The 15,228-nt window shown below is 36.8% G+C and overlaps 1 protein-coding gene across 8 annotated transcripts in view; it reads left to right on the top strand.

The window, feature by feature from the left end:
- TTC29 (tetratricopeptide repeat domain 29) overlaps positions 1-15,228 on the top strand; it is a 192,000-nt gene that overhangs the window by 137,214 nt on the left and 39,558 nt on the right. For all 8 annotated transcript variants that reach the window (XM_053940815.1, XM_053940820.1, XM_053940812.1 and 5 more), the window contains 2 exons: positions 1,674-1,797; positions 4,783-5,017. In XM_053940815.1, the coding sequence (XP_053796790.1) occupies positions 1,674-1,797; positions 4,783-5,017 (359 nt within the window). The remainder of the gene's footprint in view (positions 1-1,673; positions 1,798-4,782; positions 5,018-15,228) is intronic.

Here is a 15,228-nt window from a genome sequence, read left to right as displayed (position 1 = left end):
TCTGGTTGAATGGATTTAATGATTATACCATATAATATGCTCTTCAAGTTGCACCTGTGCACTGCATATAGAAAACTAGAAAAACTGGAATTAATATTTGTCTAACACTTTAACCTTGTCCTTTAACTTATATAAATCATATGCTGTATTTCTGTAGGGAAACATTTGATTTTCTTTTCTTTGGAAAAAAAAAAAAACAGGTTAAAAAAAAATGTGTTTCTAATTCTAAAATTTAGAAGCCTTTTGACATTTGGTAAATGTTTACAGTCCGGTATGTTTTGTATTCTCATGGTAATAAAATATTTAACTTAGGAAAGTTTAGTAAATCCAAGTCTGCTAATTGACCTCTAAGCTTTACAGTAGCATATGCTTGAGCATTTCAAGAATCTTAGTTTGCAGTGATTTTGCAGTGATCCTTTTGTAGTAATCTTGCCCTCTCAGTCACATACAGATAATCACTGCAATATTTTAAATTTGCAGTTAAGCTTTGCTGTTTCCTGTTTCATGGCAGGCTGTTATAATTACTCCAACAGCATAAAAGAGGGAAATTCCGAGTTCTGCCAGATTTTGAAAGCACATATCCCTAATATAATTAATAATAAAAACTGTATTGTAAATAAATGCCAGGCCATCATTTGCTGCAGGAATATAACTTGAAGGTAGTTTAAGATGGTGAGAAAATAAATCACAATTCTTTATCGCTTACATAAACTCCTATTTTTGTGAATTTCTTAATTAAGACTGGATTTTCTGTCTTGCTTGGTGCCTTGACATTTAGCATGCTACTCTCCTATATTAGTGACTCAAGTTCATGGCTAATATTGAGGTCAGCTGGAATAACACTCTGGCCTTAAAGGAAAAAAGGGCACCGAGCCTTATTCACAAGCAAGCTCAGATGTCTGTCTTATATCTTGCAATCACACTGCTGAGGTCTTATATTGTTAGTATGACTGGCTTTATTAAAAATAAAAAAGGAAATCTGCAAATGTTATTGTCAAAGTACGTTAGCCAATTTTCAAGTTAGATGCAGCTGTGACCTCAGGTTGCTCTGAGCTCACTGGGATATGGGGGTGGCACCTGCAATCCACAGTTTATAGGTTTGCCTGTGTGACCCTGGCCACCTTTGATCCACCCAGCCAAAGGGCAGTATTGTGTTCCAGGGAAAGGCTGTCACCCCAGAACTGACACAGAACAGCACTTTTATGGAGCTGCTGCTGCACCACCAGGTTCTAGAGCAGCTCTGAATGACAGAAAGCCTTACTGAAAAAAACACCTTCATACCTCCTTTCTCTATTTCGTCAGGATGTGAGGACCAGCTGAATTGAAAATATTATCAGCAGCTCAGAAGAAAAAAAAAAAATAATGGAAGGTACAAAAGCCCTGTTAAATCATCCACCTGTGTTTTCATTCTTGGCCTTAATATATGGCAAAATATTCTGAAAGAAAGTTTTGTTCTATTTTACTGAAAGGATCCAATTTTGCCCTCAGACATTCTGTGTGGAGTAGTCTCACTGGGCTCAGCACAGGTAGTGCTGGAGGCCATTTGGAAATAAAATCCAGTCATGGATGAGTCATCACAAAGTAAAGTTGCTTCAGAACAAGGGGGCAGATCTTCAGCATTTGAAGAAGCCATCTGAGTAAATATTTCATTTTGTCCCTGTCCTTTGCTTCAGTCAGGGAAAATCAAATGAGTCTGTGAAGTACTTGGGAGAGTTTATGAAGGATGCTGAGAGCGCTAATCTAAGCCAAAGCCTGGTGGATGCAAATGTCCTACTTGGAAAAGTTCACAATGAACGAGTAAGTACTGTTTGTAGTAATGATCTCAAACAACTTGATTTACTTCTTGGTAAAATCTGGTTTTGCCTATGAGATAACACAGGAGGATTTGGTCCAGGTGTTGCATCTTGCAGGAGTTACCCAGGGAGAAGTCACTGCATGACTAAATGAAATGTGCCTTAATTTTCTGAGAAAGGTAAAAATTTCACATCATATTTAACACAGAGTTTTGTTCTAAAATAGATGAATAAAAAACTCCAAATTCAGATCAGGACAAACTTTAGGTGTTGTGAAAAATGTGCATCCCGATCACCATTGGGGCCATATATGCCCATAAAAAGTCATCGGTTAATGCAAATGAAATTTTATTGCACTATACATGAATGTATACTGCATTGCATACTAATGGGCTGTTTATAATCTTAGCCACATTTCTTCTCTACATTCTCTCAGCCAAATTTATGAAATGGGTTCTAGCAGCAAGTAGTTTGTCAATGGTCTGTTAGCAGTGGAAGGACTTTGTCTTGTCTCTGTTTGCACTGCAGTGACACTTGGGTTTTGAAATCAAAAGGGTTAAAGACATTGCTGCAAACGTGAAAGATTCATGCTTTAACACCTATTTTAGAGCTGAATTGCTACACAAAATTATTTAGATACAATAAGTAATAAAAAGAATTTGTTCTGTATACTGGATAATATGGAACTTAGGAAATACTTTCTCTACAAATAAAATAAAAATAGAAATACCCTTTCTATCTTCTGTTGCATATTTTTTTGTCATAAGTTCTGTGTGTAATATACTGAACAGAGTACTTTCCCCTTTTCACTTACACTATCCCTAAATACCCCCTTTCTTTTTTTCCTGGGCTCCTCTTACAGAGAACTCCCACTACCAAAATTCCTGTCCTGTTTGTCTTGGTTTTATTTCATAAGCAGTAATAATTTTTTTTACTCTATAATCTCTAAATTAACCTGAGAGTTTTCTGTTTACATGTAATCTTAATATAAATGTGGACTTTCCCATTGAAAACTAAGTTTTTAGGTCTTTGACAACTTGATGAAGTAACTGTAAAATGGGTCTGAAACTTAGAAGGGTCATATGACACCGTGCTGAATTATTCTCCTCCAAATCTGAAAAATAATTAAATAAATTCTGTTTAACTACTTCTGTATTTCACTCCTTCTTCCACCATTACTAATGATCAGTTCAATAGAACTGGTATTTTAATAACTTGTCTCTATTTGATTATTCTTCAGATACTCTTTCTCAGTTCAGAATTTTCTGCCTTGAGCTGAGGCAGTGGTGTAGAAGGGCACAAGTGCAGTAACTTAATCTTATTAATGTATATAAAATATTTCGTTTAAACATGAATTTAAAAATCTTGAAGTTTGCAATTCCCTGTTTTCTATATCATTTTTTTCTGCAAGGTCAGCAGTGTTTACCAAAACTGAGTGTGAATTTACATTTCCTCTTTTGGATCGCAGCCTGCTGGTGTCAGCTGTCATCACCAGTATTTTCTAAGTTAAGTCATTATTAGGGTATTTTTATTCAACTCTGTACATCCCCCAGTGATAAAATTTGCAGTAGTACTGTCCATCAAATTAAAGATATTTCTGCTTATATCCAGATCTATCCATGGGGACCTTTAGTAAACCAGGGATGTAACTCTTCCTGTTCTCCCAAACACAAATCACTTTACCAAATTCACTTTGCTCTGTCCATACTGTTGCTGTATCTTTCCAGTTCTCTCATCTCACTATTCCCTCACCAGCACTGTCTTTCTTTAATGCTGTACACACAGTTTGCTTTCTAGTCACAATTGTTTTACCCAGATGTTTCTTGTTTCCTTAAATGCCTGGGTTTGTGTTATGCAGTAGTAGGTCTCATTTCCCCAGTTTGATAAGCAGGTTGCTTACTTAATATGTACACTCTGAAGTTTGCATGATACACTCTGTCATTTCTCATTTCACTTTTTCTGAGTTTCTTAGTCTGATTTGCTACATTCCTCACACTAATTGCATCACTTAACCTGCTATAGTTCTCATGAGTATGGTAAGTAGGTGTTTCTGCTTTTTATTATATCACAACTTATCATTCTTTATTCATTGCCGTGTCCTCATAAGCCTAATTCTGCTCTTCTGCTGTATTAAACAAAGCTGAAAGACTACCAGAATTGCTATGACTCTTTTTTTTCCTTTTTTTAATTATACACACATTTTAGCAGTTATAGGAATTTTCATCCCAAAAAGTGGTATCAAGTGAAACAGGTACCAGTTGGAGTCTTTCCTCCCAGTCTCCGTACAGAAGGGAATGTCAATCTTATTAAATCAAGGTGAGAGTGAAAGGATAAGACAGCTCAGAAAATGTTTTCAGTCAGGAAGTTTCTGCCATCAGAGCAGCAGAATTCCACACCAATGGTAGGATGGAGAAATAAGTTATTTGAGTTTTCTATTCAACAACAGTTGAGCTGCATTTCTCCTACTGTTTCTCTTTTTGTGATTAGGAATAACCCTGGGGTTTTGTATACCCTTTTCTTCCCCCATAAATGAGTAAGTTTTAATTTCTGTTCTTTTCTGTGCTTTAAGTCTATCACTTCATTATCCTCTGTTTTTCCATTTTTAGGATTTATTTTTTAAGATTTAATACTACCATAAATTAGGACCTTTTCTCCCACAGATATGTTGAATGCAAGGAAACAATACTTCCTAAGCGGCCTGGCTGCAATCTTTATTAACACTTAGCATTGATACACTTCGATTTGTATGCTCAAAATGCTACAGAAATAACTAAAAAACTATTCAATTCAAAGATATGACCAGTGTTATCTGGATTTTAGAGGTTAGAAAACAGCAAGGGAGAGTGATTTGCTTAATGCCCTGCCCTGAGTCACTCCATGGGCTGCCACATCTCTGAGGCGTCAGAGGAGCCCTGATGTCAAGATAAAATACCCGTGACTACAAGTAGCTTTTAACATTATTTTCTTTTTTTTTTCTCTTGTTTACTAGGGGAACTATAACAAAGCTCTGGAATATTTCATTCAGGCCTCTGAGGCAGCAAAAGCTTTGAACAATTTGCCCTTGGTGGCTGAAACAGAGAGTTACTGTGGCATCGCCAAGGCTCATCAGCTGATGGTGGCGTTCAACAGCCACGTAGCAGCAGCAGCCGATCCCCTCAGCCTGCAGTGCCTGCTGGCATGGAAGCAAAACAGAAGTGACATGTGCACTGACCCTCTTCCAGCCGGTAAGGCAGTGCTTATGAAACACATTAGTGCTGCATTGTCCTCAACACTTAAGTCATTTTTCTTGTAGAGTTTTATTAAATTATTTCCTGGGTTTAATCCTTGTACTGAACGGGGGTTGGGCTTTACTCCTTTGTGCACTTGTTTTAGAGGCTGAATTAAACAAGTTAAAATACAATATAACAGGGAGAAATGGATAGTAGCAGTTGCTCTGGATGGTAACTTAGATTTTTTTCAGTGCTGTTTGCCAGAACACCATATTTAAATGTTTTAGTCAAAACATAATTGTTTTAATCTTTGAAGAAAATAATAATGATCTCCATTTGTGGTACACTTTCCAAGTGCATCCAAAAATAAGATCCCTGTTGCTAAAAGTGAGAAGTAATTTCTGCTTGACATAGTTCTGAATCCAGAAAAACATGCTGCTTTTATTTTTGGTATCCTTGTGCTTGTCATTAGAGAGAAAGGGAAAAAATAAAAGCGAGTCTGCTTACTTTACTATGTTTCCTTATCTCAGAAAGAGCAGAGGAGGACTTTTTGTGGAGTAGCTCCCCTCTTTCTTCATGGGTTAAATTTTCTTTGCTCTTTTTCCCTTGTACAATACATTAATACAAGACAAACTGAATTATGCATTATCTCCAAGTACTGATAGCAGTAAACTGTATTGTACTGAGGAAGGGGGAGGTATACATCTACTCTACCTTAAAACTTCCTGCTCTGCATTCCTGTGAAGAGTGTGAATCTGGACTGCAGTGGAAATAAATGACAACTGGGGCAGTCACAATATGGAGCTTCAAGGTTACATTGTTATTCCCTCAATTGTCCTACTCCTAAAGACAAAGAACTGCCTGGCTGCTGCTTTCTTGTGAATCTCACCCTCTCTTAGAAGTGGAAAATTAAGTATAACTTCAGTGGTGACTTTTGTATATAAAATAAGTGGTAATTGAAGATATTAGCAGTTTAAGAGAAGCCAGGATGCCAGAGGCAACACTGGGAGATACTGAGAATTATGGAACAAGGGCATTCATTTGGAGACTGAAGAGATAAATTAGATAGCATTCTGCTTAAAGTTCTAGTGATGGTAACTCTTCTTCAATGGCTATACATACCTACATTTGTGATTTGTGTCTCAATAAGTGAACATCTAGCACACTGACAGGTTTTGTTGGCTATCAGAGTTATTTGGGTGTATGTCTCCTGTCTAGACCTGTAGTGCAAATGCTGAGAATTCCAACAGAGATGGTCAAAAAAAGAATTTATAAAAGAATTTTATATACATTTCATATAAGAATCACTAACTGTAGCTCATAAAAATAGGATGAAAACAAAAATCAACAATGGCAACAGCAAATAAAAAAAAACCACAGGAACCTCAAAGACATAGAATGAAGTTTGTATCTCCAATATCAAAAATTGAACAAAATAGTTCAGTTCTTGCACCTAAAGGGGATTTCTGTTCAACTTCTATACATGGCTTTTTCCAGTCAGTTGTGAAACTCATTTATATCCTGAACTGATATGTGCCCCTTTAAGCTCGAGAATCCTGCTCCTCTTTAACAGTACTTCAGGGATAAACAGAGTATGATTAGAAAAGCCCTTTATGTCCTGGCAAGCATGGTACCACAAACAAGTTTTGCCTGCTGAGATTCTCTTCCTTCTGTATTTCTGCCTAGTTTACCCTCTGTTACTTTCAGTATTGCAGTTTTCATTTCAGTTCCAGTTCACTCCAGGAACCCTGTGGCTACTGCATATTTAGCAGCTCTTCCAGTTCAATATCATTCTTCTCATTAGTGCTCCAAGCTTGCTCTCATGATACCCAGATTACATCCAGGAAAACATAGTGTCACACTGTCAGCACAATCTGTAACATTTCTCATGTTTCATGTGCCAAATCTCTCGTTAGTACTGGCATTACATTTTTAATATCTTTGTCTGGCAAAACATGACCTGGCACTAATTCAAGATTAGGATTTGCTGGCTTTGAGTTTCAGGTACAGCCTTTATTCTACCTTCCAGGAGAATGTCTGTGCATCCTATGATGAACTCATCACTTAGGAAATTCCTGCTGTGATAATAGAGCAGTATTTCTAGCTCTTTCAAACAGCTGATAATCTACTAGATTTTTCTCAGTCTTTTTGAGGATAGAACAGAGAAAGACAAGATACAATGGTAGTTCTTAATCTGCGGGGAAATTTTATGAAAGGAAGAAAGGCAGTAAGTTTTTATTTCTGACTGAAAAATTTTTCTGTATCAAAAAAATAAGAGTAGTTTCTGTATTCGTAGGCAAAAGAAATACTTAAGCTAGTGGAGGAACAATTACATTTAAATTCAAGTACTGCATATCACCTTATGTCTTTCAACCAAGACTTATTTTCTAAATCAATCATTTCAATAACCAGGCAGGAAGAACCATTAATTACTCAATTTACCTCAACATTTATTAATAAAATAGATGTTTTGACTAGAGTTGTCATGGACAAAAGGGATGGGATTGTGGGAAAATCAGGTTTAAAAATGCAAAGGAGAATGTGTTTTTATCTGCTGCGTTTGACTCAGCCACCTGACTTCACTTACAGGAGAGTTATTTATATCATTGTGAGATGCCACTGCAACAACAAATATGGTTTTATTGGGTTTTTTTTATGTTTAGTAAAATGGATAAAAAACATTAACAGCAGAATCAGTAGGCAAAAAGGATTGTGACTCCACATAAAATCCTAAAAAGGAGCCTACAGCCTAACATTGTCTGATGAGAAAACATTTCACAGGTCTTTCAATAAATAATCACCTGACTTGCTGCCTTCTAGAGGAAAGAAGAATAATTAAAGGTGCTGAAGGCAGGAAAATTTTGAATCAGATTTTGCATGTTGATTACATGAAATGCTGACCAGAAATTGTTTTCTGTGAGTCTGGCAACTCTCAGTGCAGGTTTTTGCGTCTGGTAGGGCTGTGCTTCAGCAAGAGGAAATTATGCTTGAAATTATCTGAACACTTTTAAGAGTAGACTTAATATGCATTGTTCTCCTCACCCTACAAAGTCTTCAGTTGCTTTCTTGAGCAATAGTATGTGCTTTTGACAACAATTTGGATTTACATTCCTTTACTTTAGACAACTTGGCAAAATTGACACATTTACCATAGATTTCCTGTGTTTATTTTATTGGAGTTTATTTATGATAGCTTTACGTACTGCATATTGTCATCAATTCTGAAGTCTTACGATCAATGGAATTATCTGGTACCATCAACTTCAGCATGATCAGGACTATTTCTAGTATTGCACACCTGAGCAGCCTTCTATATAATTTTAAATGCATGCACCAGCTAAACCTATAGTTTGGAAAATATAATCCAATGAGCTTTTGTTCTTACTCCCTCACTATTCTTCCTCCAGCCTCCTCTCATGGATGTAAGGAATGGTACATTCCATTGTGTGACTGTGTCCTTTTGTGTTGTGTAAAAAATTACACTTTCATCCTACTGATTCATTTTTGAAAGCTCTTTAAGATGTTTTATAGTCATTTTTCTGTAAAAGATGTGGCTAGCACAAAATTTCTAATGTTTTGGAAAACAGTGATCTGACCAGGTGCATTTTTGATTGAACATGTGTGTAACTTTGTATTTGTTAATAAAAGGATTATCCATAAAGGATGGGAGAGTCAGAAGTGAGATAAGAGATCAAGGATTATACTAAACAAATTCAGTTAACATTTCTCTACTGTAACTTACCAGAGCTGTGTAATTTGTGGGCCATTTTGGTAATCATGTCCAACAGCAGAACAGACTGCTTCATAATGTGATAAACTGATTTTTTTTTTACTATCTCTTTTGTCTAAAGTACACTAATTCCAGGAAAATTCCTAATGTTACCTCCTCCCTCTCAGCAGTCAGTGCACTGTCTGTTCATCTGCAGATAGGGAGAAACTGAAAGGATTTTACAGACAGATTTTGGAGTTTCTCAGAAAATGCAGCTGAACATGTAGTAAGGAATTATGCAGACTATTGTTCATTACATACAGTGTGTATATGACAGACATTATTGTTCACACTGGCAAATAAGAACTATGACTTTAAATTATATAAAGGAGGTGTGTGACCAAGTACAGACTCCAAGGCTGTCCCTGTGCCAGAGGCACAAAGGCTCACTTCTTAATAAGCCTGTTTTGAAAGTAGTTCAAATGCTTCAGTCCCCTACTGAAATTCACAGGATGACTTCTGTACGTTTTTCTGGGGTTTCTCAAACAGAATCCTTTTTTCCCTCTGGAAAAACACAGTGGCTAAAAATTCTGAAATATATATACGTTTAGGAAAATTAAAAGTTGAGAGATGATTCTGACTTTTTTTTCTTTAAAATTTGGTAAACTTCTGCTGCCTCTTCTTTATTCACATCACCTTGCACTCATCACTTTCTACATTTTATCTTGTCTCACCTTTAGCTTTTAAAAATATCAGTCATTTTTTATATTAATGCTAGATACACTCTTAAAATATTCTTACCTAAGTCTTAATACAGTCTTAACTAAGTGTTGAAATAAACCATGCTTGTGTATAGATGTTGATGGCTTGGAACAGGTGTGTTTCTGTAAATCAGCTTATGTGGTTCATATATGTTATTTATTATTGGTTGGAATTTGTTTTTTAAGTATGTGTTAAGCGTGCTTAGAGATACACTGATATTTTTAGCAAGTGAGACTGATTACTGCTTGGACTACAGAAAGAATCAAGTGTGAAGAGAAGAGCTCAGGGTGGCAGGGAGGCTTTTCAGCACATTGTGGTCAGTGGCTGGATGCACCAGATTCTCAGTGAAGAGCCTGAGAACATGGTATAAACATCTGTGTCAGTTTTGCCAGGAGTGCTGTAGCTTGTTCTATTTTCTGTTGATGGCTGAAGTTTGAAGATTGAAAAGAGAGGAGTGCTGATATTCAGTGTTGTCATGCTTTGTACAAATGCAATATCCAGGGGGCTTTACTGTGATTTCTTTTAAATATCAACATAAATAATTGGGAATTGCTAGACAGGATCAGATCTAGGTCAGGTGTGTGCATTGCCTGTACCATATTTAAGAGGAGGGTTCATGGAACATTTTCATGTTTAACCATGGATTAATGTGTTAGAAGTTTCTTCATAGTCTTTGCTGAGAGCTGGCAGGTTTTTTATGACTTAAGTGGTGTTATAGGTTAAAAAAACTCCCTATCACCCTGACTGTGATTGTAAGTGTTCTTGTAATCAATCGTTATATAAAAACATTTTACCCAGAGGAGAATTTGGATCTTATCTAGGCTTTTTGCCATCTGATCTTTCATTCGGAACTATCTAAATCTTGCCACACATTTCCTTTAGACACATCCTGTGCTAAATATTGTTGGCAGCCAGCTATGTTTTCTCAGACAAGCTCCCAAGATCAGCAGAAAATAGTTTCCTAAATAAGGTGAATTGTTCTTTCTTGTGGAAAAAAAAAAGTTGGAAGTGATGTTCAAACTGCAGTCTATTGTCAGACCCTTTAGTGTAGCTTTATGCACTGAACTAGCATCATTTTGTGCATTGCACTGTCAGTACTTCTACATAAGTGGAGTGCCTTTCCAGTTTAAAAAGTGAAAATTCTCAGAGCAGAAGTTCAGTCCTCCTTGATTTTATAGAATGGTGCAAAAGAAATTGAATCTCTTGCCCAGCCTTGTAAGGCCGCTTCTGGAGAAATCCTTGATTTGAGGCACCTAGAAGTTTTTGGTTTGACTGCAGCATTGATGAAGGGAAGTGTTTCATTTTCACAAAATGAAACAGCTGGCAGGAGTTGTGGTCTGGCAGTGCCCTGATAGTGGCAGGGCCAAAGTAGGAATAGCCAGTTAGAAAACTTCTGAAGTGGCCCTAGGGCCTCTCCACGAGCCCTTCCTTTCCTTTGCTGCATACACAAGCAGAGGTGTATCTAGTGGGTTTATGCTCAGAAAGGAGAATGGATCCTCATAAAGAGACAGAGATAAGATTTTTGTGGGTTTGTTTATTATTGAGATGGTTTTTGTCATTTAGACTTCGTAAAAAATCTTTTATTGGTGCTGTCTGAAACATGCCAACCAGTCTAGACCTCAGGCCAACATGAAAACAGCTCTCTGGTACAAACCCTTCCTTACCCAAAGCTCTCCAGCAATCTTTGGACACAGAAAATCAAAGCCAAGACAAAGAAACTGTTCAGTGTATATGTTCTGTAAGAGAGCCCTTAGGTCATCTCAGGAGTCACAGGCAGTGTATCAAACAGCTTCCTTCTCCTGGGTTTCCCAAGCCAGCTTTCTTTTCTGCATCCTTCAGAGGTTTTTTTCTGAGACCCTTTTCCCTGCCTAGATACATCCTTTTATGTTCCTATTATAAGTAACAAATTGCTGTTTTTATTAAGACTCTGTGGTCTGAAAATAGTCAAGATTTAAAGGATTTACATTTAGAATAAGCCAGTCTATTTTGAAAAATGAAGTGCTTTACTTCCACAATTTTATATATTTATGAAACCATATTTCTTTTGCCCAAAAATCTACCTCTCTTTATTCTTTTCTGTAATCACTAGAGATATTTTGTGATTCTTTGAACTGTTTTTGAAACATTTATTATTTTTTTGTTTCTCTTCATTCATTGTCTGTTCTCTTGTGTTTTCTTTCCTGTTCTTCACTTTTATACTACAAATTATTCTTTCTCCTTTTTTGGCCCTACACCTTCACTCCAAATTCTGATTTTATGTATGTTTATACCAATGTTTAAGGAGTGTAAGTCAGTTACCTCTATACCCAGTAGCTGCCATCTCAACTTACATCTTCTAAGGTATATCTTTTGTGCTTGTATTAGAAGCAATAGGATGGTTTTGAGAGTTTTTTCAGTGTTTTTCTGCTGTTTCCACACTGTTCTTCATGCTCAGTACTTTTATTACATTGGGATCAGAGAATGAAGTGGATAGAATCACACTTCCTATTGAGTATCTTGACAAGTTGGTTAATAGAAAATTGTGAAGTATCAAAATGGCCTTTAAATAGATCTTAATCACCTGTGGGAATGGATTGATGAAGTTTAAGTACAAACAGGGTGATTAATTAGCTTGAAGATCCAAATGCATGCTTAAGTAGATGACCATGCCTCCAGGCTCATCCACTTGTTCCTACTCACCCAGTTAAGCATTCAATATTATCTATAATACAGAATATTCCCATGGAAGGCCTCACACAGGTCTTGCCATAGAACCAAGTAATTATTCAGTATTTTTCATGGTGTGTCATACAGGTATATCATTGCGAACATGGAGCTATTATCCTACAATATTGACATTAATAAGTATTCCTTAGAGTAATTGATATGGAGAGAGTGATTTTAAATTGTTCTTATTCAAAGTTTGTTTTTTTTTTTCCGTGTTTGCTACAGTGGTTTAATATAGTTCCTTTTTCTTAAATTTCTGGCATATTTTTAATTTTGGGGATGTTGAGCTGCTACAGATATTAGTCAAACATAATGTAGCTGGTGTCAGCTCCTGTGGGGAATTAATCTTCCACAGCAGTTTTTGAAATGGGAGCTGCAAGTGCCCAGCACCCCTCATAAGGAAATCTTACTTTTATTCTTCTGCTAATGCCAAGGTCTATGAAGGCCAATACTCAAGCCCTGTCTTTCTTGTGAAGGTGGGTTTCACTGTCTGGTATTTATAGGTCACATGAGCAGAGACGTGGAGCTGCCTGACTGGGTCTGTGCATCCCAGCTGGGCATCTTTTAGCACCGTGCATTTCCCTCATTGCTGATAGAAAACTGAAGCTGAAAAGTGGAGGATGCCTGTGCTCTAGAGTAGTCTTGCTCAGGTCATGTTGTGCACGTAAAGAATTTGACAAATAGGAACTTCAGACCATACCCAGGTGTCAAGGAAAACCAGTTTTTAGGAACCAGGAGGGGAGAGGGACGTGTGCTGCACACTATCCACTGACTTCTTATCCTGGGTGCAGCACTTGCATCCCTCTGTTTACCTCACACTTCAGGCTCCTGCTGGAAAATGTCACTTCAGGGTGTTATAGAGCCAAGTTCTGTGACTCCAGAACCTTTCAATCTGCCAAACGGTGCCTTCAAACGTGAAATTCTCCAAGAGTGAGCTTGTTCTCACTGGTACGCCTTTAGCTCAGTTCTGAGAATAGTATTAAATCAAATTAAATTTCATTTTGTTGCTATTCATACAAGAATATGCACTTATGCTTCAGTAAGAGAATTGAAATGAAACACTGACATTTTCAAACATTAAGAAATCAACTGTATATTGAAGGATAACTAGATTTCTGTTCTTGTCATCTCTTCTAGATCTTGAAAAGGCTCATTGTTCATAGAAGGAAAAATAATACTTCAGTTGCTGTTTTTGAAATGTCAGTAATGACTGCAACAAGTTAACTGTGGTTACCAAAAACAGATAGCTCAGGCTAATGACACAGAATTTGATTTAGATACATTTAATTTTGGTTTAGTTCAAAATAAAATATTTATTTCTTTCACATACTTTGGTACGTTTTTAATGATTGTACTGCAATCCATTAACTATTTGGAAGATGGATGTGCATTTTAAATACCGACGTAAATAATTGGGAATTGCTAGACAGGATCAGATCTAGGTCAGGTGTGTGGATTGCCTGTACCATATTTAAGAGCAGGATTTATGGAACATTTTCATGTTTAACTGATGGACTCATTGGAGGACATGAACATATACAAGTGTACCTACAGAGAGGGAAACTGTATGGCAAAGAGAGGAGAATATTGCATATATGTTAAAAATTGTGGACCAAATACTGCTTTTTTTAAGCCCATAAAATCTTACTGTTTTGAGGAGGGTGGCACAACTGTAACTATAAGTCGATTTTGCCCCTTTGAAATGCATTATCAAAAACTTCAAGACAAGCAGAGGTTCAAATAATTGGGGGAGTTGCTAGGTAAGATATTTATGCTGGAGAACAAAACCTAAATAAGAAGGAGGTTCTGCGCTATTCTAATAACTGGATTTTAGTACCTTATATTTTGTATTTCTAAAGAATATTTTTGCTGGGAAATGCTGAAAAATATGTTACTAATCATAGTTGTAGTATATTTAAGGAACAATCATGCAACTAAAATGTGGAAGATACAGGAGTCCTAGTACGTCGTAGGAAAATATGGGGTTAAAGTGGACTATATTTTAAGCAGTGTTCAGTTGACTTGCTGTGTGGGGAGAGACTGAGCAGTCCTGGCTAATGACTTGTAGGTACTGAATCCTCAGGTCTCTCAGGTGGTTTCACTCGACCAGTTTCAGCAGGATGATGAAAAGGTTGAGATAAAATAAACTGACAGTTGCTACTCATCGCAGGCAGCAAGCTGTACCCTGGCAGATGAGACCCTGGGAGCCCTCTTTTTTAAACAAAGGCTTTCACTGCAGTGAGCAATGAACTCCACACAAAAAAGGAAAAGGAGAGAGAGATTGGCAGCTGGTGACCGACAGGAGGAGGGAAGGGAGGGAAACTGAGAAACACAGCAATTGTTGGCTAATTAGAAGCCATTCCCACCTACTTAATACCAACCCATTAAGCAGAAAACACTTTTCATCTTACTCTCGCTGCTACACATGACATTATACTCCAATCAATACCCTCCCACTGGCTGCCCCACTGCCCACAAATGAATACATTGCAGTTCAAGAATGCAGTAATTGAGTTGGGGCAGTGAAACTACAGCTCACAGTCAAGATCTTTCTCTGAAGATACGAATGTAATGTTTGTTGCTTGGATAAAGAAATCAAATCCCTGTATTGACAGCTGTCAACAATTGGCAAATGGATGAAGTCAGCAATGGATCCATTTTGTATTGAAGTGACAATATGAGTTTATTTTCAAAGTGGGTTTTTTTTTTCCTCATTTGAATAAGAAATCTAAAGGGTTTGCACCCAGATGTATAGATTTTTAAGGGCATTTTGAACTCTCTCCTTCAGATATACGTACAAAATGTGTAGATATACACATCATTATGTGTATGCAACAATACATCTCATATTTACAGCTGCTGGATTTTTATTTATTTTTAGTTTTGTAGGCTACATTTACTCAGGCTACTTTTTAATTTAATTTCATTAGGTGTCCCTATGATTTTCAGGCATCATCTTAAAATTACAATTTGGTCCACAATAGTATCTTGTGCAGTAGATCTAGACCTTACATTTCAATTGTTAGAACCTTGTATTTAAGTTCTACAT

This window comes from Vidua chalybeata, chromosome 4, assembly GCF_026979565.1.
Source record: "Vidua chalybeata isolate OUT-0048 chromosome 4, bVidCha1 merged haplotype, whole genome shotgun sequence".
In the NCBI taxonomy this organism is placed as follows: domain Eukaryota; kingdom Metazoa; phylum Chordata; class Aves; order Passeriformes; family Viduidae; genus Vidua; species Vidua chalybeata.
Note: the sequence above shows the minus strand (reverse complement) of the source record. Positions and strands in the feature narration are given on the sequence as shown.